The sequence below is a fragment of the Fringilla coelebs genome, assembly GCF_963513975.1.
Source record: "Fringilla coelebs genome assembly, chromosome: 20".
Taxonomy (NCBI): Eukaryota; Metazoa; Chordata; class Aves; order Passeriformes; family Fringillidae; genus Fringilla; species Fringilla coelebs.
The window spans coordinates 4,641,909-4,657,740 of NC_140046.1; the positions used below are offsets into that span (position 1 = coordinate 4,641,909).

The following is a 15,832-nucleotide window of genomic DNA, read 5'->3' on the forward strand; positions in this document are numbered from 1 at the left end:
CTTTTTTTTTTTTTCCCATGCAGCTGAACAAAAGGTTCATCCTCAGTTTTCTCCATGCCCATGGGAAGCTGTTTACCAGGATTGGGTAAGTGTGCAGGATGTTTATTTTATTTTCCTACATTACAAGTCTTTTTGGAATTTAATATTGTTAGCAACTAAGCTGTGTTTGGAGCTGAGGGCACAGGGTGTGAATTCTTGCAGGCCTGGCCTCCTGGTTCTTATTCTCCTTACCCGCCCTCCAACCCACACTGGCTGGAGCTTGGGCTTTTCCTTTCCCCCACCTCAAAGCCCATTCCTGCCCATGCCCCAGGACCCTCTGGCAGAAGCTGAGCTCAGATGGTTCACACACACAGGAGGGGTTAGAGGCTGTTTTCTCTCTCTCCCATCACCTAACTGTGCTTCCTTCACTTGAATTTCTGGGTTTAACCCCCTCTCTTCCATTGCCCCCGCCCAGTGCAAAGGTGGCTCCTGGGGCTCTCAGTGGCTGTTGCCTGTGAGGATCACAAAGCCATGGAGGCAGATCCATGTGCTGGCTGAAAGCTGCCATCCAGAGCATGGCCAAACAAGCCTTGCCCTTCATCTCCTCGCTGCCATTTCAGTGAAAGCCCCATAGCTGAGAGCTGCCCCGGCTGTGGGAACTGGTTTGTACAGAGTGCCCTTGGCAGTGGCTGTCAGAAATGGGTTTCAAGTAATTGAACAGCTCCCCTTGAAGCAAAGCAAGCCTGATCCCAGCCTGGGCTGAGATCCCAGCCCAGGGGACAACCTTGTGACCCTGAGGGCAGAGCTCAGCCTTGCAGCTGATGGGCTTCCCATGGAGCTGTCTCTGCTCCAGGTCTGGACTGGCCCTCACTGTGTGGGAGCAGCTGCTGAGGAGAGACCCCATGTGGGTCTCTGGCAGTGGTGGTCTCTGCTTGAGCCTGCCAGGAGCTCGGAAGCAACCAGAGTCTCCTGAGCTCTCTTGGCTCCTTCATTCTCCTCTGACACTGCTGGCTGCAGGTCACAGGGCTGAGAGGGTGCAACCTTTTCCAGGCTGTGTGGGTGCAAAGTGACAGCTTGTCCCTGCTGGGAACAGCTCAGATCCTGCCACACAGCAGCACCTCAGCACTTGCTGTCCCCAGTGCTTACAGGGGTGACCACTCAGGGGGGGCACTTTGGACCCTTCACAAAAACCAGGGAAACAGGAGCTGGTGCTTTGCTGGAGATCCCGGTGTCTGAGGGTCGCTGCTGATCTCTCCCTGATTCACAAGGCGCTGATTATCCCCTCATGGGCCACCAGGCTGGCCTGCAGCGAGGAGGCACAGCTGGGTGTCCTGCCTGCAGGAAAAGAGGAGGAGAGCTGCCAGAGCCCAGGGAAGGTTCGGGAAGTGCAGGGTCTGTGCTGGAGGGCAGAGCATCCGGGGAGCTGCTGGTCCCCGGCGCTGCGGGGCCGCGCTCGCGGTCGAGCTCCGCTTGAACGGATGCCAGCAGGGGATTAATGGGGATGTAGCAGAGATCAGTTGCACATTTGGCTCCTGAGGCTTTTGTGAAATTAAGATGCAGCGTTTCAGGCAGTTGCTTCCCAGGACAGTCATTTAGAAAACCCAAGTATGTTTAATGGTACAATATGCCCTGAAGTACTTAGAAGGGAACTAGAAAGTAATACCATGACACAGGAAGAGAAAATCGTCCAGCCCTGCTCAACAGCTTCCGTGCTTAAAATAGGTAAAAGGTGAGGAATAGCCAAGTCCTTTTTGGGCAGGATCTCTGGTGATTTATCTGGAAAAAATATGGAAAAGATGATGTTGTACTAATTGGACTCTTGCTCCTAAAACCACAGGTAAGCAATTTATTAAAAGCTTCTGCTCGGCTCCTGACCTGCTGGTTCTGAGCTCAGTGGGGTTACTGCATGCTGTTCCAGATGTGCTGTGGTATCAAAGCACAGGTGGTGGAGCTAAGGAAGCCCTCACTCCTTCTTGTTGTTATTCCTTGGCAATAATCTTCATCTCCTCAGTAACAACCCATCCTGCAAAGGGCTCCTCCATCCCCAGAGTGCTGTCTGCCCTAGGAGGATGTTGCTGAATACACTGGATGTGGTCTGAGATTTCTCAAAATTAGGAAGTCTTTAGAAGCAATCAGTTTGCTCTAATTCTCTGGCTGTGCCCCAAATCCAGGGAAGTTGCCTTTTGCAGGGAAAGCAGTGCATTTGTACTGACAGAGCTGCTCCATTCTGCACAGCTACAAAGTACAAGGAGACTGTTTGTTCCAGCCCGTGTTTTTGGGAAGGTAACAGAGCTTTGAACTGCTCCAGCAAACAATGCCCAGGGAGAGGGTACCCTGCTGGTAGGAAGACCCAGGTGATGAAAAACACCCATGAAATATGGCTAAGAAGAAAGCCATTTCTGTCTTTAAAAATAAAACTGTCACTCTCCTGAAGTCTGTTGGGGAAGCCCAGCAGAATTGCCCATGTGGGTTACCAGAAGTGGCTCATTAATCCAACCCGTGGTGGTATCACAAGATCTGAATCTCCTGGGGGTAAGATAGAGGAAATTGCAATGGAGGCCCCTGAGGTCGCCTGCCCCAGCTCCAGATGCCTCACCCTCTGTGGGTTTTGGCTCCCTCATTCCCCGTGGGCACTGATAACTGGTGTGGGCACTTTCTGGAAGATATTCAGTCTGCTCGGTCTGGCTGTGGCTTTTTCTAGTGTAGGAACAACAATCAGTACAGCAAACTCTGCAGAAGAGCCAGTGGGACAGGAGGACCTCCCCCCTCAGTAGTTCCCAAGGTTTGGGGCAGCTTCTTGGTTGTAAAATTGTCTTCATGGGATACCAGGTGAGGACTGTTGTGGGCAGCCACACCTCAGTCATTTCTGGGGTTTGACCGTGCTCTCTGCAATAATTTCTGGGAGCTTGCTGAGGATCCAGCAGCTTTGATAAGTGACCTCAGCTGATTCCCTCAGCGATGAAGAGCAGGATAAAGGTGTCAGATTTCCGTGGGCGCTTGTGAGTGGTGTTGAAAGCTCACCCCATCCCCAGGCGTGGCCCCGCAGCCGCGGGCTGCTGTGTCCTGACGCGCGACAGCGGCGCTGCGGCTGCGGGGACCCGCTCCAGCTTTGACACTGTCAGCAGCTCCACCAGTCAGAGAGTCCCTGTCCTGTGGGGCTCGAAGTGATGAAGTTTAGGGGCTCAATCACAGCGCTGGGGAGTGTGTAGCCTGGGGGAGACAGGGCTCGGTGCCATGGGATCCGATGCTGCAGTGAGGAGTTCTGGAGGAAGCATGCTCTGGCCGGCATTCAATGCACTGGAATTGCCACATCCGCAATGTGGCACCAGTGTGTGCATTTTGCTGCAGCTTTGGGAGTCCCATGGGCTGCTCCTGGTCCAAGTGAGCTGCTGGCCCCTTGGCACCTCTCCCAGATTGGTAGAAGTCAGTAGAAAAAAAATGGTTGGTCAGAAATGACTCATAAAGGCCGTGTTTTCCTGCCAGAAGAATGCTGCCTGTCGGTCACAGAGCAATCCCTCACTGCCCTCTCTAAGGAAGCAGCCTGCACCTTCATTCCCCACAGCTCCTGGCTGGGAGACAGCACCCCAGGGATTCCCCCTTCCCCAGGAGATGTGACACGGGCTGAGCCGTGCCCACCTCCCAGCCCTCATCTTGGGGCACAGCCTGATCTCGACAGCCTCTCTCTCTGTCTGCAGGATGGAGACTTTCCCTGCGGTGGCCGAGGAGGTCCTGAGGGAGTTCCAGGTGCTGCTGCAGCACAGCCCCCCTCCCATCGGAAGCACCCGCATGCTCCAGCTCGTGGCCATCAACATGTTTGCAGTGTACAACTCCCAGCCCAAAGGTACCACGTGCTGCTGGAGGGGAAACTGGATGGGGATCAGCCATTCCCCACGTGGAGAAGGGTGGGGGACACACCAGATGGGGAGGTGGGAGTGGTGCTTGGATGCCTGTGGGTGTCAACACAAAGGGACCTTGGCTGGGCCTTTGGAGCTGGCTGAGGTGTCTGAGGAGTGAGGAGGCATCGCATCCCCCTGGAGCCTGAGTCATCAGCACAGAAGGAAAATGCTGCTGCTTTATGGCTCTGCCTTCCCAGTGTTTAAGCTGGGCCCTGCTCAGTGCCTGTGCTGGCACCAGGAGGGCTGGGACAGTCTCAGAGCCTCAGCTGTTGGCTGTGGCTGCCCAGGTGGGTGCATGCAGGTGGGTGGGGATGTGATGCCACTCTCTGAAACACACCGGGCTGGAGCCTGTGCCCCGTGGTAATTCAGAGAACAACACGGATCTAGTGTTAATTACTCTCCTGCTCTCACTTCCTCCATCCACCCAGCAGCCTGGATGGTCTCTACCATTGACAAGTTTATTGTGCTGGGCAACAGAGGTGCCACCAACCAGAGCCTCTTCACTGAGTTTAAAGTGATGCTTCCAGGGATTGTACTTTTCCCTGTGTCCCCTCCAACACACACTCAGCAGCAGGTACCCAGGTCTGCCTGAGCTGTGAGTTTGGGAGCAGGGGTGGGGCTGCTCTCCCTGGGTGGGAGGAAGCAGCATTTCACAACCTGATGCCTTGGGATTTAGATCCCAAATATGAAGGCCTCCAGCTGATGGATTTCAGCTAAGGCCAGCATGTGGGTGATCAGGCTGAGCCCCAGAGAGCTGCTGCTGGAAGATCCCTCCCTCGTGAGCCAGTTGGCCACTGCTCAGGCTGGTGGTCAGTGGCCAAGATCAGCTGATGGAGCAAACCAGCACCAGCTGGAGGGCTGGGAAGTGGCTGCTGTGGCTGTGCCTGCCTTGAAGGCACTCTCCTCTCCTGGGGGGAGCTGTCAATCCCACTGGCAAGGCAGCCATGCCCTCCTGCCTGCCAGATGCCAGCCAATGATGGCGTGTTTATCTTTGAGCTGCAAAGTACTTTGTGATTATAAGCAAATGCCTCTGCGTGACAGTAATTATTGTATTCATAATATTAATAATACCCCTGGTAGGTGAATTAATAGTGGTGTCTGTGCCACAGACAGGGGCGAGTGGGAAGGAGAGGATGAGATTTGTCTGGGATGGATGGCAAGCCCCTGTGGCAGAGCTGGAAGCAATCCCAGCTCTCAAACCACTGGGCTGAGCTCGTCCCTCCACAGCCGAGTTGTGGATGTGTGTGAGTGATGGAGGGAGTGCTTTTTATCTCATGAAAAATAAGTATTCTCAGAGTTTTCTGCCTCCTGTGTGGGTAGCTGCCAGCTGCTCCCAGCTTTTGGATCTCTGGAGAAAGCAAACCTGTTCCTGCCGGGGCCCGCGGGCTGCGTGCGGAGCAGGTGGCAGCTCCTGGAATGCCTGCAGGTCGGATGGCACCGCGGCTGCCATCTGATGCCAAGGGCCCCTCAGGGATTTCCCTGAGGGCTCTTTGCTCTGGTGACCCTGAAATATCGCTGAGAGTGGTGTTGGCAAAGCAAACCCTGCTGTCAGCACAAACGCCCCGGTGGTCTCGGAGCGCTCGTGCGCCGAGTGCTGGCACAGCACAGGTCGGGCTCGCTGCCGACGCTGCCATCCTGGGAAGAGCTGGGTGCAGATGGAAATCAAAAGCAGAACAGCGAAGGGTCTGGAGTTTCGAAGGAAGGCAGGAATGTTGGAAGGATTACGGAGTCCCCTGCGTGGAGCGAGGGCGCTGGCTCTCTCCCCAGGCTGCTGTGGGCAGAGGCCTGGCGGAGCGCGGCAGGAACGCTGTCGGGAAGGTGCTGCCGGCTTTCCATTTCCCAGCACATGAGTCACCTCCCTGTGCTGCAGCAGCAGGGGCAGCAGGGAGCCAGGGGGCTGAGCCGCCCCTGTGGGCCTGTGGGAGGCTGGCAGGACGCAGGGAGCAGTCCCACCCTGCCTGCATCCCAAATTGCCAGGAAACGTTGCTGGGGAGCCGGCTGGAGTCAGAGCTTGGCTGTGTCCACTCCGCAGGGCTTGGATGTAACTTTGCAGTTGGACCAAACAGCCTCCGGAGATCTCCTCCTACTGAAATCCTCCTGCAAATCTGGGAGCAGAGCGTGTCTGTGTCCTTCCCATCACACTCAGTTTGCAGTAGCAGGAGGAGATCCGTGGGTTTGGGGCTGGGAGGGAGGTCTGAGCCTCTCTTCCCTGCTGTCCGGGGGTGTTCTCTTCAGGGATAGCAGCTCCCTCCTTTCCCTGCTCTGTATTTCCAGGTCTCTGGAGGCCCAGCTACTCCTGAGAAACTTGTAAATGTGCTTGTTGCTCCATGTCTGGTGTGTAACAAATCCCTGGTGCTGAGATCCAGTGGTGCTGGCAGTCATGCTGTGGTGTCACCGGCATAACAGTCATGATGTGGGGAATTATATGAAATTCTTAACCCCTGAATAAGAACTTCTAAGAGTCAGGTATTAAGAAAAAGGGAACTTAAAATTAAATGCTGTGTTAAGCAACTGTCCTCCCTCTTCCTCAGGCTTGCACCAAACACAATCCTGCCCCATCTCAGCCTCAGTTTCTCCCGTTTTTGGATTGTGCTTGGTCTGTGCCAGACCTTCGGTGAGGCAATGGGCAGCACAGGAGGTTGGGGCTCATGCATGATAGTTTGTATCTGCTGCTCTTTGCTTTTTTACTCCTACTCTTTTGCTGTGGTGTGGGTTGGCCATGACCCCTCAGGGGTGCCCCTATCCTGGCACGTGTCCCCTATGGGATTTGTGACATGTCCTCTGTGTCTCTTCTCCCAGCCACTGCCACTTTTTCATAAACCAACCAACACCAACCGCAGGGTCACCGTGTGCTCTTCTGACAGGTTGACTTTTTTTGTGCTGTGTTTAAACTGGTTTCAAAACCAGCCAGCTGTGAGCAGCACGTGGCATTTCACATCCTCCTCCCACGCAGCTCACTGCTGTGGTTACCTGAACCCTGCAGTGGGTGCCAGGGCTCAGGTGAGCACAGACAGGGCTCTGTGGCCCATGCTCAGTGCAGCTGAGCTGTGCTTGTCCCCAGGGACAGCACGAGGCACGCTGGAGCTGGTCTCAGCTGCCTGTGCAGCCGGGCAGCACTGGGAAGATCCTGGGAGATGAATTGGATCTGTTGTTTTCTCTGACAGAGGAAGCCAAAGAATTCCCACATGAAGTGCATCCCCTGCTGTTCAGCATCAAACAGTGTGTTCCTGCTTTGTCCAGGGAGGCATGCAGCCAGTGAGGGTCCCACTGACCCGGCTGCCTCCTGTCAGGAGCACTTCAGGTGTGAAAAAGCTTCTTGCAGACCTCAAACCCATGGAGTGGGTGCCCACCTAGGGAAGGGAGGCAGAGAGAGGTGGCCACTCTACATGGCAGAGACTTGCAGTTGCTGGTGCTTCCCAGGATGGGACATAGGTGACCTGCCAGTGTTTTGGGCCATCCTGGGCTCTGGCTGGGGCAGGGCCGTAGTGGGGTGGCCCGTTTTAACAGTTTGGTAGCCATCTGCACAACCAACTCACAGAGAAGTTTGGATCCCTTTATCCCGACCACAAACACTCCAAGAATTTTAATTTTTTTTTAATTCTGTAATTTGGGGAAATAAAACTCTGGTTTCTGAAAAGACTAATTGAAGCCGTGCTTGCGGCAGGGGCATCTCGGTGAGTGGAGAGAGAGGAACCCCCTCCCAGCCCATCTGTGCCCAATTTACTCCGATCTGGCCTCTCTGAGGCTTTTTTCTTTCTCTCTCTCTTTAATAATTTGTTTTATAATTCCTGGAATCAAACCCATCTCAGACACACTGTTTTATTTTACTGTATTATTGGATTATACTTCCTATAAATCACTGGATGTTATTCATAGGCCACCACCAGAATAACTTCCCCTCTCCCCCCAAACCCCCCCCCCCTGACGGCCCCGCATTCCAAACAAGCACACACCAAGGTGGGGGTGCAGCAGCACGGGGCACCCTAGAGACACTTCCCGGAAATCCCAGCAAATTTGCCTGGCTGTGGGTGTGAAGCATCAGGCTGCAGCACCTGGATGCCTTCTGGCACTCTGGGCCGGTCGAGTTGTGCCGTGTGGAGGTTGTTAGGAGGTCGGGCTTAGGTGGAAGTGGAGAGGGGAGGGAGCTGCCATATGTGCATCCTCAGCACATGTAGGGAATGAAGTTGCATCCCCCAGGGCCGAGCAGAGTCAGGGCACAGAGGCACAAGGAGGGTCTGGCCAAGTGTGTTGCTTTAGCTGAGGATTGGGAAAGTGGAAAGTGACAGTTTGGGCAGGGTGAGCTGTGCCATGGGCATCTGCTGTGCCAAGGAGGAAAACCTACTGGCTGTGCCCTGGCAAAGGGACTGTGCTCACGTGGGTTGTGAGGGGGTCTCAGTGTGGCAGGGCAGGCTGAGCTTTGCTCTGCAGACATTGAGTCTGTCTTCTTGAGTGGAACAGGGTTGGGTTCTCTGTGCAAGGTGGTGTCAGCTGGGGAACTTTGAAGGCTCGTGCGGAAAGGAAGGTTTCACAGCAGCAGCCTCCGGGCACTGTCTGTGGCTTTTGCCACACTGGTGTCCTGAGACCTGGGCCGAGCAGGTCAGTGCTGCAGAGGTTGGAGAGATTCAGAGAGGAGCTGCTGTCACACAGCTGTGACTGCAGCCTGTGCAAGGTTTGCTAAGGCATGTGGCCCTGCTTGCTCCTTGAACGCTGACAGCAGTTTGAGACGCGGGTCTTGCCCAAATCTTGATACACACAAGGAAAGATCTGTAGGTCAGTGCAAATCCCCTGCAGCCCTTAAGCAGGTCCAAGACTTTCTGTTTTCATTGGGGAGGTCAGAGCCCTGAGATGAGGCTGTGCTGTGGTAACCAGCAGCCAGCTCTGCTGCCATTCCACCCTCCTCACAGCCCTGTGCCGGACACGGCAGGTCTCGCTTTGCTGACCACATCTGCTCAGTCTTGCAGCCTGAACCCTTAAAATATCCCTAGAGATGATGCAGAGGCTGGTGGTGTCTGCCCTCAGCAGAGCCTCAGCTCTGACCATTGCCATGGGCTCGTTTGTGCCGCTCGGACCCAGCTCTGCTCAAAGAGCTGACTGCAGCATCAGAGAGGCTCAGAGGAAGCACCTTCTGATCACCTGCGGCAGCCTCATCTCCACCTCTTCTCATGAAGCTCTAACCACATCTTGCATGTTGGAGCTGACAAAAGGTGGGGGCAATCGACTGCAAGAGAGTCCAGTGCATTTGCCCGAGTTTAAAAATAAAGCAGTGCTGTGGGTAACTGCCTTGGTTTGGTGGAGTTTTAAAATTAGGCACAAAAGAAAGCTTAATAAACCTTCAGCTATAGATAGCAGCAGAAGCAACTTGATGTTTCCCTATCTGGGGAGCAGAACTGAGTCCTTTTCTTTGAATTCCCCTCTTTGTGTGGTAAATACACACTTCAGCTGCGGGCTGTGACACCTTTGGGCTAAACAGCCAGGAGGGTGATGAAGATGTCACATTGCAGGGCTGTGCCGGGGGGACGCTGAGCATCTGCAGCCCTGTGCTCCGTTGAGAGCAGAGCCTGAGGTCCCTCCACCTGCCTGGGGGGCTTGGTTTGTAGTGCAAAGCCCTCTTGATGCAGGGAGGCTGGAGTGGAGCAGTTTGACATCTGGCTTTCTCTGGGTGCTGGGGCTTTGCTTGTGGACTGAGGTGTGTGCACTGAGATCTCCAGCTGCACCTGGAGTCGCTGTGTGACTTTCCCTCTGAGACTGGGCAGTGCTGTCTTTAGTGAGGTGGTGTTAAGACATAACACTTCCCAAGGCCTTAACTTTGGAGGAACTGGATGTTTAATTTATCCTTCCCCTCCTTCCACATTGCTGCTTGTATTTGCTTTGCATCTGAGTGGTATTTAGGAGAGGAAACTCAGAGGAGGGCTGGCTGATTCTGGTGTCCATCCTTCCCCTTGCTGCCTGCCTTGTACTGAGGCCCCTGAGCGAGCTGCTCTTTGATACCACTGCCTTGGCAAAGGGCTTTTCCACTGAACCTGTTGTTTGGTAATATCTGCTACTCCCTGTGTCCAGACACAGCCTGTACCCTGAGATGTGTGAGTAGGAGGAAGCGCTGAAGTGGTGCTGGGTGTGCTACCTGCATTGCTCATCTCAGGAGCCACACAACTTCCTTTGCTGAGCCTCCTAAGGGACACGTACGTGTCCAGAGATGGCAGCTGACCCTCCAGGGTTTCTCCTCTGAGCCACTGGGAGTGTTGGAGGTTGGCACAGTTGCTGGGAACTGTCGGCGCCTTTCCCTTCAGGGAAGGAAGCTGTCTCGGGCTTGAGACACATCAGTAAAGTTCAGGTAAAATAATTCTGGCCCAGACGTGTCTTCAGAGTCTTGCTCTCGGGCTCTTGAGGCTGGTGGCAGCAATGTTTAGACCAAAGTCTTCCTTTGCTTATTCCCCTCTGTTTCCTGTTTAAAAGGCAGATTGTCACATATTTGGGGATTTATTTACCGTAATTGGAGTTATTTTCCTGGCTGCTGGCTTCTGCCCTCTGATGCAAGACTCCTTAGTGAAACGTGTGTCCAGAAAGCCATGTGACTTTTTTTTCCCCTTGCCACAAGTGCCAGCAGGAGATGCAATAATCAACGCGCTGCAGGGAATTTCCACTGGCAGTTCAGGTTTCTGAAATCTAGACGTTGGCTTGGGAGGCAAAAGATTGAGCAGGGCTTTGTGGCAGGGAAGGGAAAGGTTTCCAGCAAAATTGAGCATTTGCTGGTGTGTCAGACTCTCCACTCCTGCCCTCCAGCTCAAGTGCAGCAAAGTCCCCATCAAGTGGTGTTAGATGAGCCTGCTGGGGGCTTCTGCCTGCTCTGCCTGTCACACAAGCACATCCTTACATCTGCCCTTGAAGCTGTTCCATGAGGTGATAGCAGGATCTCATTTCAGGGCAACAAATCGAGGGGAAATGATTTGTAAACACAAAGCCTGAGTCTGCTTTAGAGCCAAGCTTCAGCAGCCCAAGCAGCAAATCAGGACAATCAGTGGCAGGTGAGGTGAGGCTGGAGAGGCTTTGCTGTGGTTCCAAGGCATGGCCAGCTCTGCAAACACTGAATCCAGCCACTGTTTGGATGAAGAAGCAGCGTTGCTGTGTAAAATGAAAGGCAGGAAATGGGGCAGTGGCACACTGTGTCCATCTGTCCTGCTGTGGAACAAGAAAGGAGGGGCTCAGGCAGGTCCCAGGTCTCTGCATCTCCCCAGCTTTGGTGGTGGAGAAAGAGGGGTGCCAGCAAGTCAGAGTGAGGTGCACCAGGTGCAGCAGCTTTGGTGAGGCTTTAGATGTTAGCAGCGTGACAGGAAGTCCTTTTGCTTTTGAAGAGATATTTCTGATTCTTTAATGTGCCTTGCACCTTTGATTTCCTCATGCTTTTAAGTAGCACCAAGTCAATTACTGTATTTCTGTTTAATTCTCTGAGAGAACACTGTATAATTAGGCTAATTATGTTGCTTTGTGAAGTTGTAAAACTCCTGATTGAGCTTGAGGGGCTGTTTTATAACCTTCCAGGTGTAGGCAGGGGGGGCTGCCCGCCCCGTGCCCCGTGCAGGTTTGGGTGCAGCCTGCCAGCTCAGTGAGGGTAGTTCCTTCCCAGGGGCTGCCCCACAGGCTCATCCCCTGCCAGCTCCATCCTGCCTTCCTCTTTTCACAGGCTGCAGTCCCTCTGGGAATGCTGTGCCCAGTGCTAGGGGAGCTTGTTGGGATCTCTTCTTGCCTTAATGTTGAGAATCAGGAATGGCAGCGCAGCCAAGGCTGTTTCTGCTCTCGGGTGTGTCTGAGGTGACCCCATGCAGGTTTAGGTGTGGAGATCTTTATTTTCCCTAATTAGGCTGCATGTGCCCTGCAGTGGGTTCTTGGCAGCACAGAGCTGGTTCTGTCTGTGCTAAGTGACAGTCAGGAGGAAGGTGTGACCTTCAGGTGTCACCCTGGCTGTGTGATGCTCACTCCAGCTTCACTGACCAGGACAGTTTAACCCTGGCTGAGTGACAGCCCTGAAGGCACATGGCCCGTCTCTAATGGAAGGGTCATTTTTAGTGCTGGTTGGTGTGGCTGATGATGGCCATGGTGGCCTTAGGGCTGGCTGCTAGGTGACACACAGAGGGTACGAGTGATTTGTCTGCCCCCAGGGCTCAGGTCCCACCCCAGGGAAGCAGCCAGGAGCACATCACTGTGGAATGGGAAGGAGATGCCCCACGGGGATGGGTTTGGCTGTGGAGTTTCTCCATTCCCCCTTCTCCCATCCCTCCTGGGATCATCTGGCCCCCTGACCCTGGCTCAGTGAACTCCCGGTGCTGCCCCGGCAGCGGAGCTGGGGCGTCTTGCGAAAGCAGCGCCTGCTCCCCGGCTAATGGCACGGGGATGGAGAAGGAGGCTCCGGCTGCCAAAGGCGGGTTGGGAACAGCATAAACCCTTCAGCCCGAGGAGCCAAGGGCTGACAACCCTCGTGCCTGGTGCTGGGAGCCGAGCTCGTCCCGCCCGGGGGGCCCCAAGCGCGCTCGGGGCCGCGGCGGAGAGCGGCCAAAGGCGGCCACATGGGCGCGGGTGGCTCGGGAAGCAGGCGCAGAGGAAGTGATGCTCCCGGGCCCATCTGCACGGGGAGCGGGAGACGCGCCCCAGCTGGTGCGAGGCCCTGGCAGCCCCGGGAGCTGCCGTCTGTTGGGCTTTACTGCTGTCTACGTTGAAACACGGTTTGGGAAGGACGGGAGGGGGGTCGGTGGCACGGTGCCAGTCCCGGTTCTCCTGGCCTTCTCGTTCCTCTCTCCTCCTCCTCCCCGCTCCCTCCAATGCTTTAAAGTCACATTTCCAGGCCAGACATAGAATTAATCTCTGGGCACTTCACATTGCTGGCAGCGCAAAGCAGGATGTGGGATCTTTTTTTCTCTCTCTCTGCGTCTTGGCTGACTTTTTTACCTCTCGAAGAATTTGGAAGGGCCGTGAGATTCCCCCCACCCCCCCTCGCCTCAGTGCCGTGCAGTTTTTCAGCACGCTGATCACCCTGCTGTGGCTTCACCCTAATAGATTTCATATGCTGACACAGTTGACATCAGTACCAAACTATTTTACATGTGATCTGGTGTATTTCCTGAGGAAATCTGCAAGATATTTATTAAGAACTAATAAAATAAACCTCTCCATGAGCTTTTAGGTAGTTTTCAATTTTTCATGTCTCTCTCGTTTCCTCTTATCAATGAGTTTCTATTTTCTCCCTCCTCTCTGACCATTGCACAAGGAAACAAAAATAAATGTTTTAAACCGTTCCTGAATGGACACTGGGAATATTTCTGTAGTGATGTATTAGCAAAGTCGTATTTTTAGGGCTGTATTGTCAAGACTAAAAATATCCCGCTGCAGTGCATCCTTTTTATAGGGCTTTGTGTGCGTGTGTGTGTGTGTGTGTGTGTGTGTGTGTGTGTGTGTGTGTGTGTGCTGAGCCTTGTACAAGTTTGCACCAACGTGCAAAGGTCTTTGTACTACTGCAGCGTTGCCTCCCCATCACAGCTGGACTCCATTAGGCCTTGGAAATTAGTGTAATCCCGGTTAAGAAAGGAAAAAAAAAAAAAATTAATCAATCTTGCAGAGCCGCGTTTCCCCAGCTGCGCCGGGATACCTGCGTGGCAGCCGCGCTCCGGAGGGCTCCAGCAGCCAGTGGTTTTGCCACGGCTTTCCTGCCACGGAGGGTGTTCCCTGACGGAGAACAGCGGCTCTGCTCTCCCTGCTTCTCCCGGAGCAGCGGGGTTCGGGCAGGACGGGCTGCGGGCTGCAGTCACCCGGTGGGTTCTGCTCATTTGTCACACCCGGGAACCCCTTGGGGCTGCTGCAGCGTGTGTGTGTGCGTGTGTGTGTGTCTAGCAGGGAGCAGGCTGGATGCTTCGCGTTCTCAGAGGGATTTTCTGCCTTCCTGCTATTTGTGTCTCCTTCAATTAGCTGCGATTGGAACAGAGAGAACCAAAGGTGGGCGCCGGGCTGAGAAGCCGCCTCCCCTGTGCGCCGCTTGCGGGGGGACCCCTGTGCCGCGCTGGGAGGCGGCTCAGCCTCTCCGTCACGTGTGATTGATGCAGCCCTTTCCAAACACGATTTCCCCTCCGGCTCGCGTCCGCGGATGCCGGCGTGGAGCTGCGGCCGTCACTCCTGTCCCCAGCAGCAGCAGCCTTGCGTCACAGGTGGCGGTGCAGCGGCTGACGGGGGCTGACGGCCGGGCCAGCGCCGTGCGCATGGCACACGCGCCGCGCTCCCCCTCCATCCCTCCGTTTACTCGCGGGCTCCTCGCCGTAGCTTTCCTGTCTGCTGCCGTCTGGAGAGCCACAGCCTCTCTGCTTCCTGTAGAGCAGTTCAGCGAAAGCAGTAATTAGGGCCCGTAAAAATTTATTTTATTAGCGAGAAGTGTTGGTGGGTAATTGGCCATAATTTGAACCCAGCCGGATTGGAGATTAATAAAAAAAAATTTCATATACATATATATATATATAGTAAAAAAAAAAAAAATCACAGATCTTTTTACCAGAAACACCAGGGCTGTGAGCTGGAAACCCTTCCCGAGGCGGGTGGGACGGGACGGGATGGCGGCTGCGGAGAGGGCGGCCGGCAGCGAGCGCCTGTGCTGTACCCGTCCTTGAGGGTGTTTGACACTGGCATGGGAAGAAAGGAAACCTTGTTTTCCAAGAACTCTGCTCTTTCTCAGCTTGATAAGCATTTAAAATAAAAGCTGCACAATTGGAATTGGCAGAGCATCCTCATTCTTTTGTCTGTCTGTTTATTTTTTTCCCCTCATCCCTCGACATGTGTGCTACAGCCCAGGGTTACTACACCCCGTGGAACCACAGGCCTGGAGCTCTGCAGGCGCTCGCCGAGCTCTGCCCACCCCCGGCCTGGCTCTTTGAAGCCTGGCAGAGCAACAGAGATCCAGCCCCGACCCTGGCAGCCTCCTGATGGCCAGGGCACTGAAGTCTTTGACAAAACGTGTGTTCTCAGCCCCTTTTGGCTCCCCCTTCGCTCGCAGGGCAGCAAACCCAGGGCTGCGCCTGGAGCCGGAGCGGTGGTTTGGAATCGGGCTGTGACTGCACTATATGGACCCGATGGCTTTGGTATTTATAGGCTTGGTTGGAGCAGCTTGAGCGTGGCCAACGGAGCGGGAGCGGCTTGAGGGCCGACGCTCATCCCGGCAGAGGGTGATTGGAGAACTCCCCGCTCGGCGAGGACGGAAGAGCCAAGCCCCTCTGCACACATGTCACGCGCGGTTACTGCCGTTGAATCACACCAGGGAGTTACTTCAGGCTACTAGCCCTGCTTGTTGCTTTGGTGTGAGTTACTCGGGGCGTTCCTTCAGGTCCGTAGTGCTTGTTTTTTGCTTGGCAGCCTCGGGGCTGGGACCTGGTGTAACCGTTTCCCAAGGAATATTTTTGGTTTGAAAACTGAAGGTCAGCAGTTCGCGAGGGCTGCGCTCGCAGCCAACTCTGTGGTTCGCTTTGTGCCACCGGGCCAGCAGCACTTGAAATCCTGATCAATTGATCTGCAACAATATGAAACCACGAAGGGTGACTGCCAGTTTAAACTCCCCGTCTCGCCCCATTTTCCCCACCCAAAGTGTCTTTCTGCCCATATCCCCTTTCTTGCCGCCTGTCTCCCTCCCTCCCTTTCGGCTGTGTATTGGAGTTTTTGTCTATCTTTTTCCATCTCTCTGTCTCTTTTCATAACAGTTTTTAATAATGTTTTAGTTAGTTCCAGCCTTTTCCCTCAATGGATCCCATTGGAAAATACATTTGAAAGGAAACAGTTATACACTTCCCTTCCTTTGAAACTCTGTTGGCACCTTTTCCAGTGCAGTAAACCATACAACATGGATTTTCAAAGTTTCCAAACACAGACATGCTGGCGTTAAATTTATGAAAAAATATTTTATTCGGCTGTATAGTAACTATGAGTCTCCGAGCTGC

General features: G+C 54.2%; 1 protein-coding gene across 2 annotated transcripts in view; it reads left to right on the top strand.

The window, feature by feature from the left end:
• SMG6 (SMG6 nonsense mediated mRNA decay factor) overlaps positions 1 to 15,832 on the top strand; it is a 105,778-nt gene that overhangs the window by 23,204 nt on the left and 66,742 nt on the right. For both annotated transcript variants that reach the window (XM_084219136.1, XM_084219137.1), the window contains exons 9-10: positions 24 to 85; positions 3,675 to 3,820. In XM_084219136.1, the coding sequence (XP_084075262.1) occupies positions 24 to 85; positions 3,675 to 3,820 (208 nt within the window). The remainder of the gene's footprint in view (positions 1 to 23; positions 86 to 3,674; positions 3,821 to 15,832) is intronic.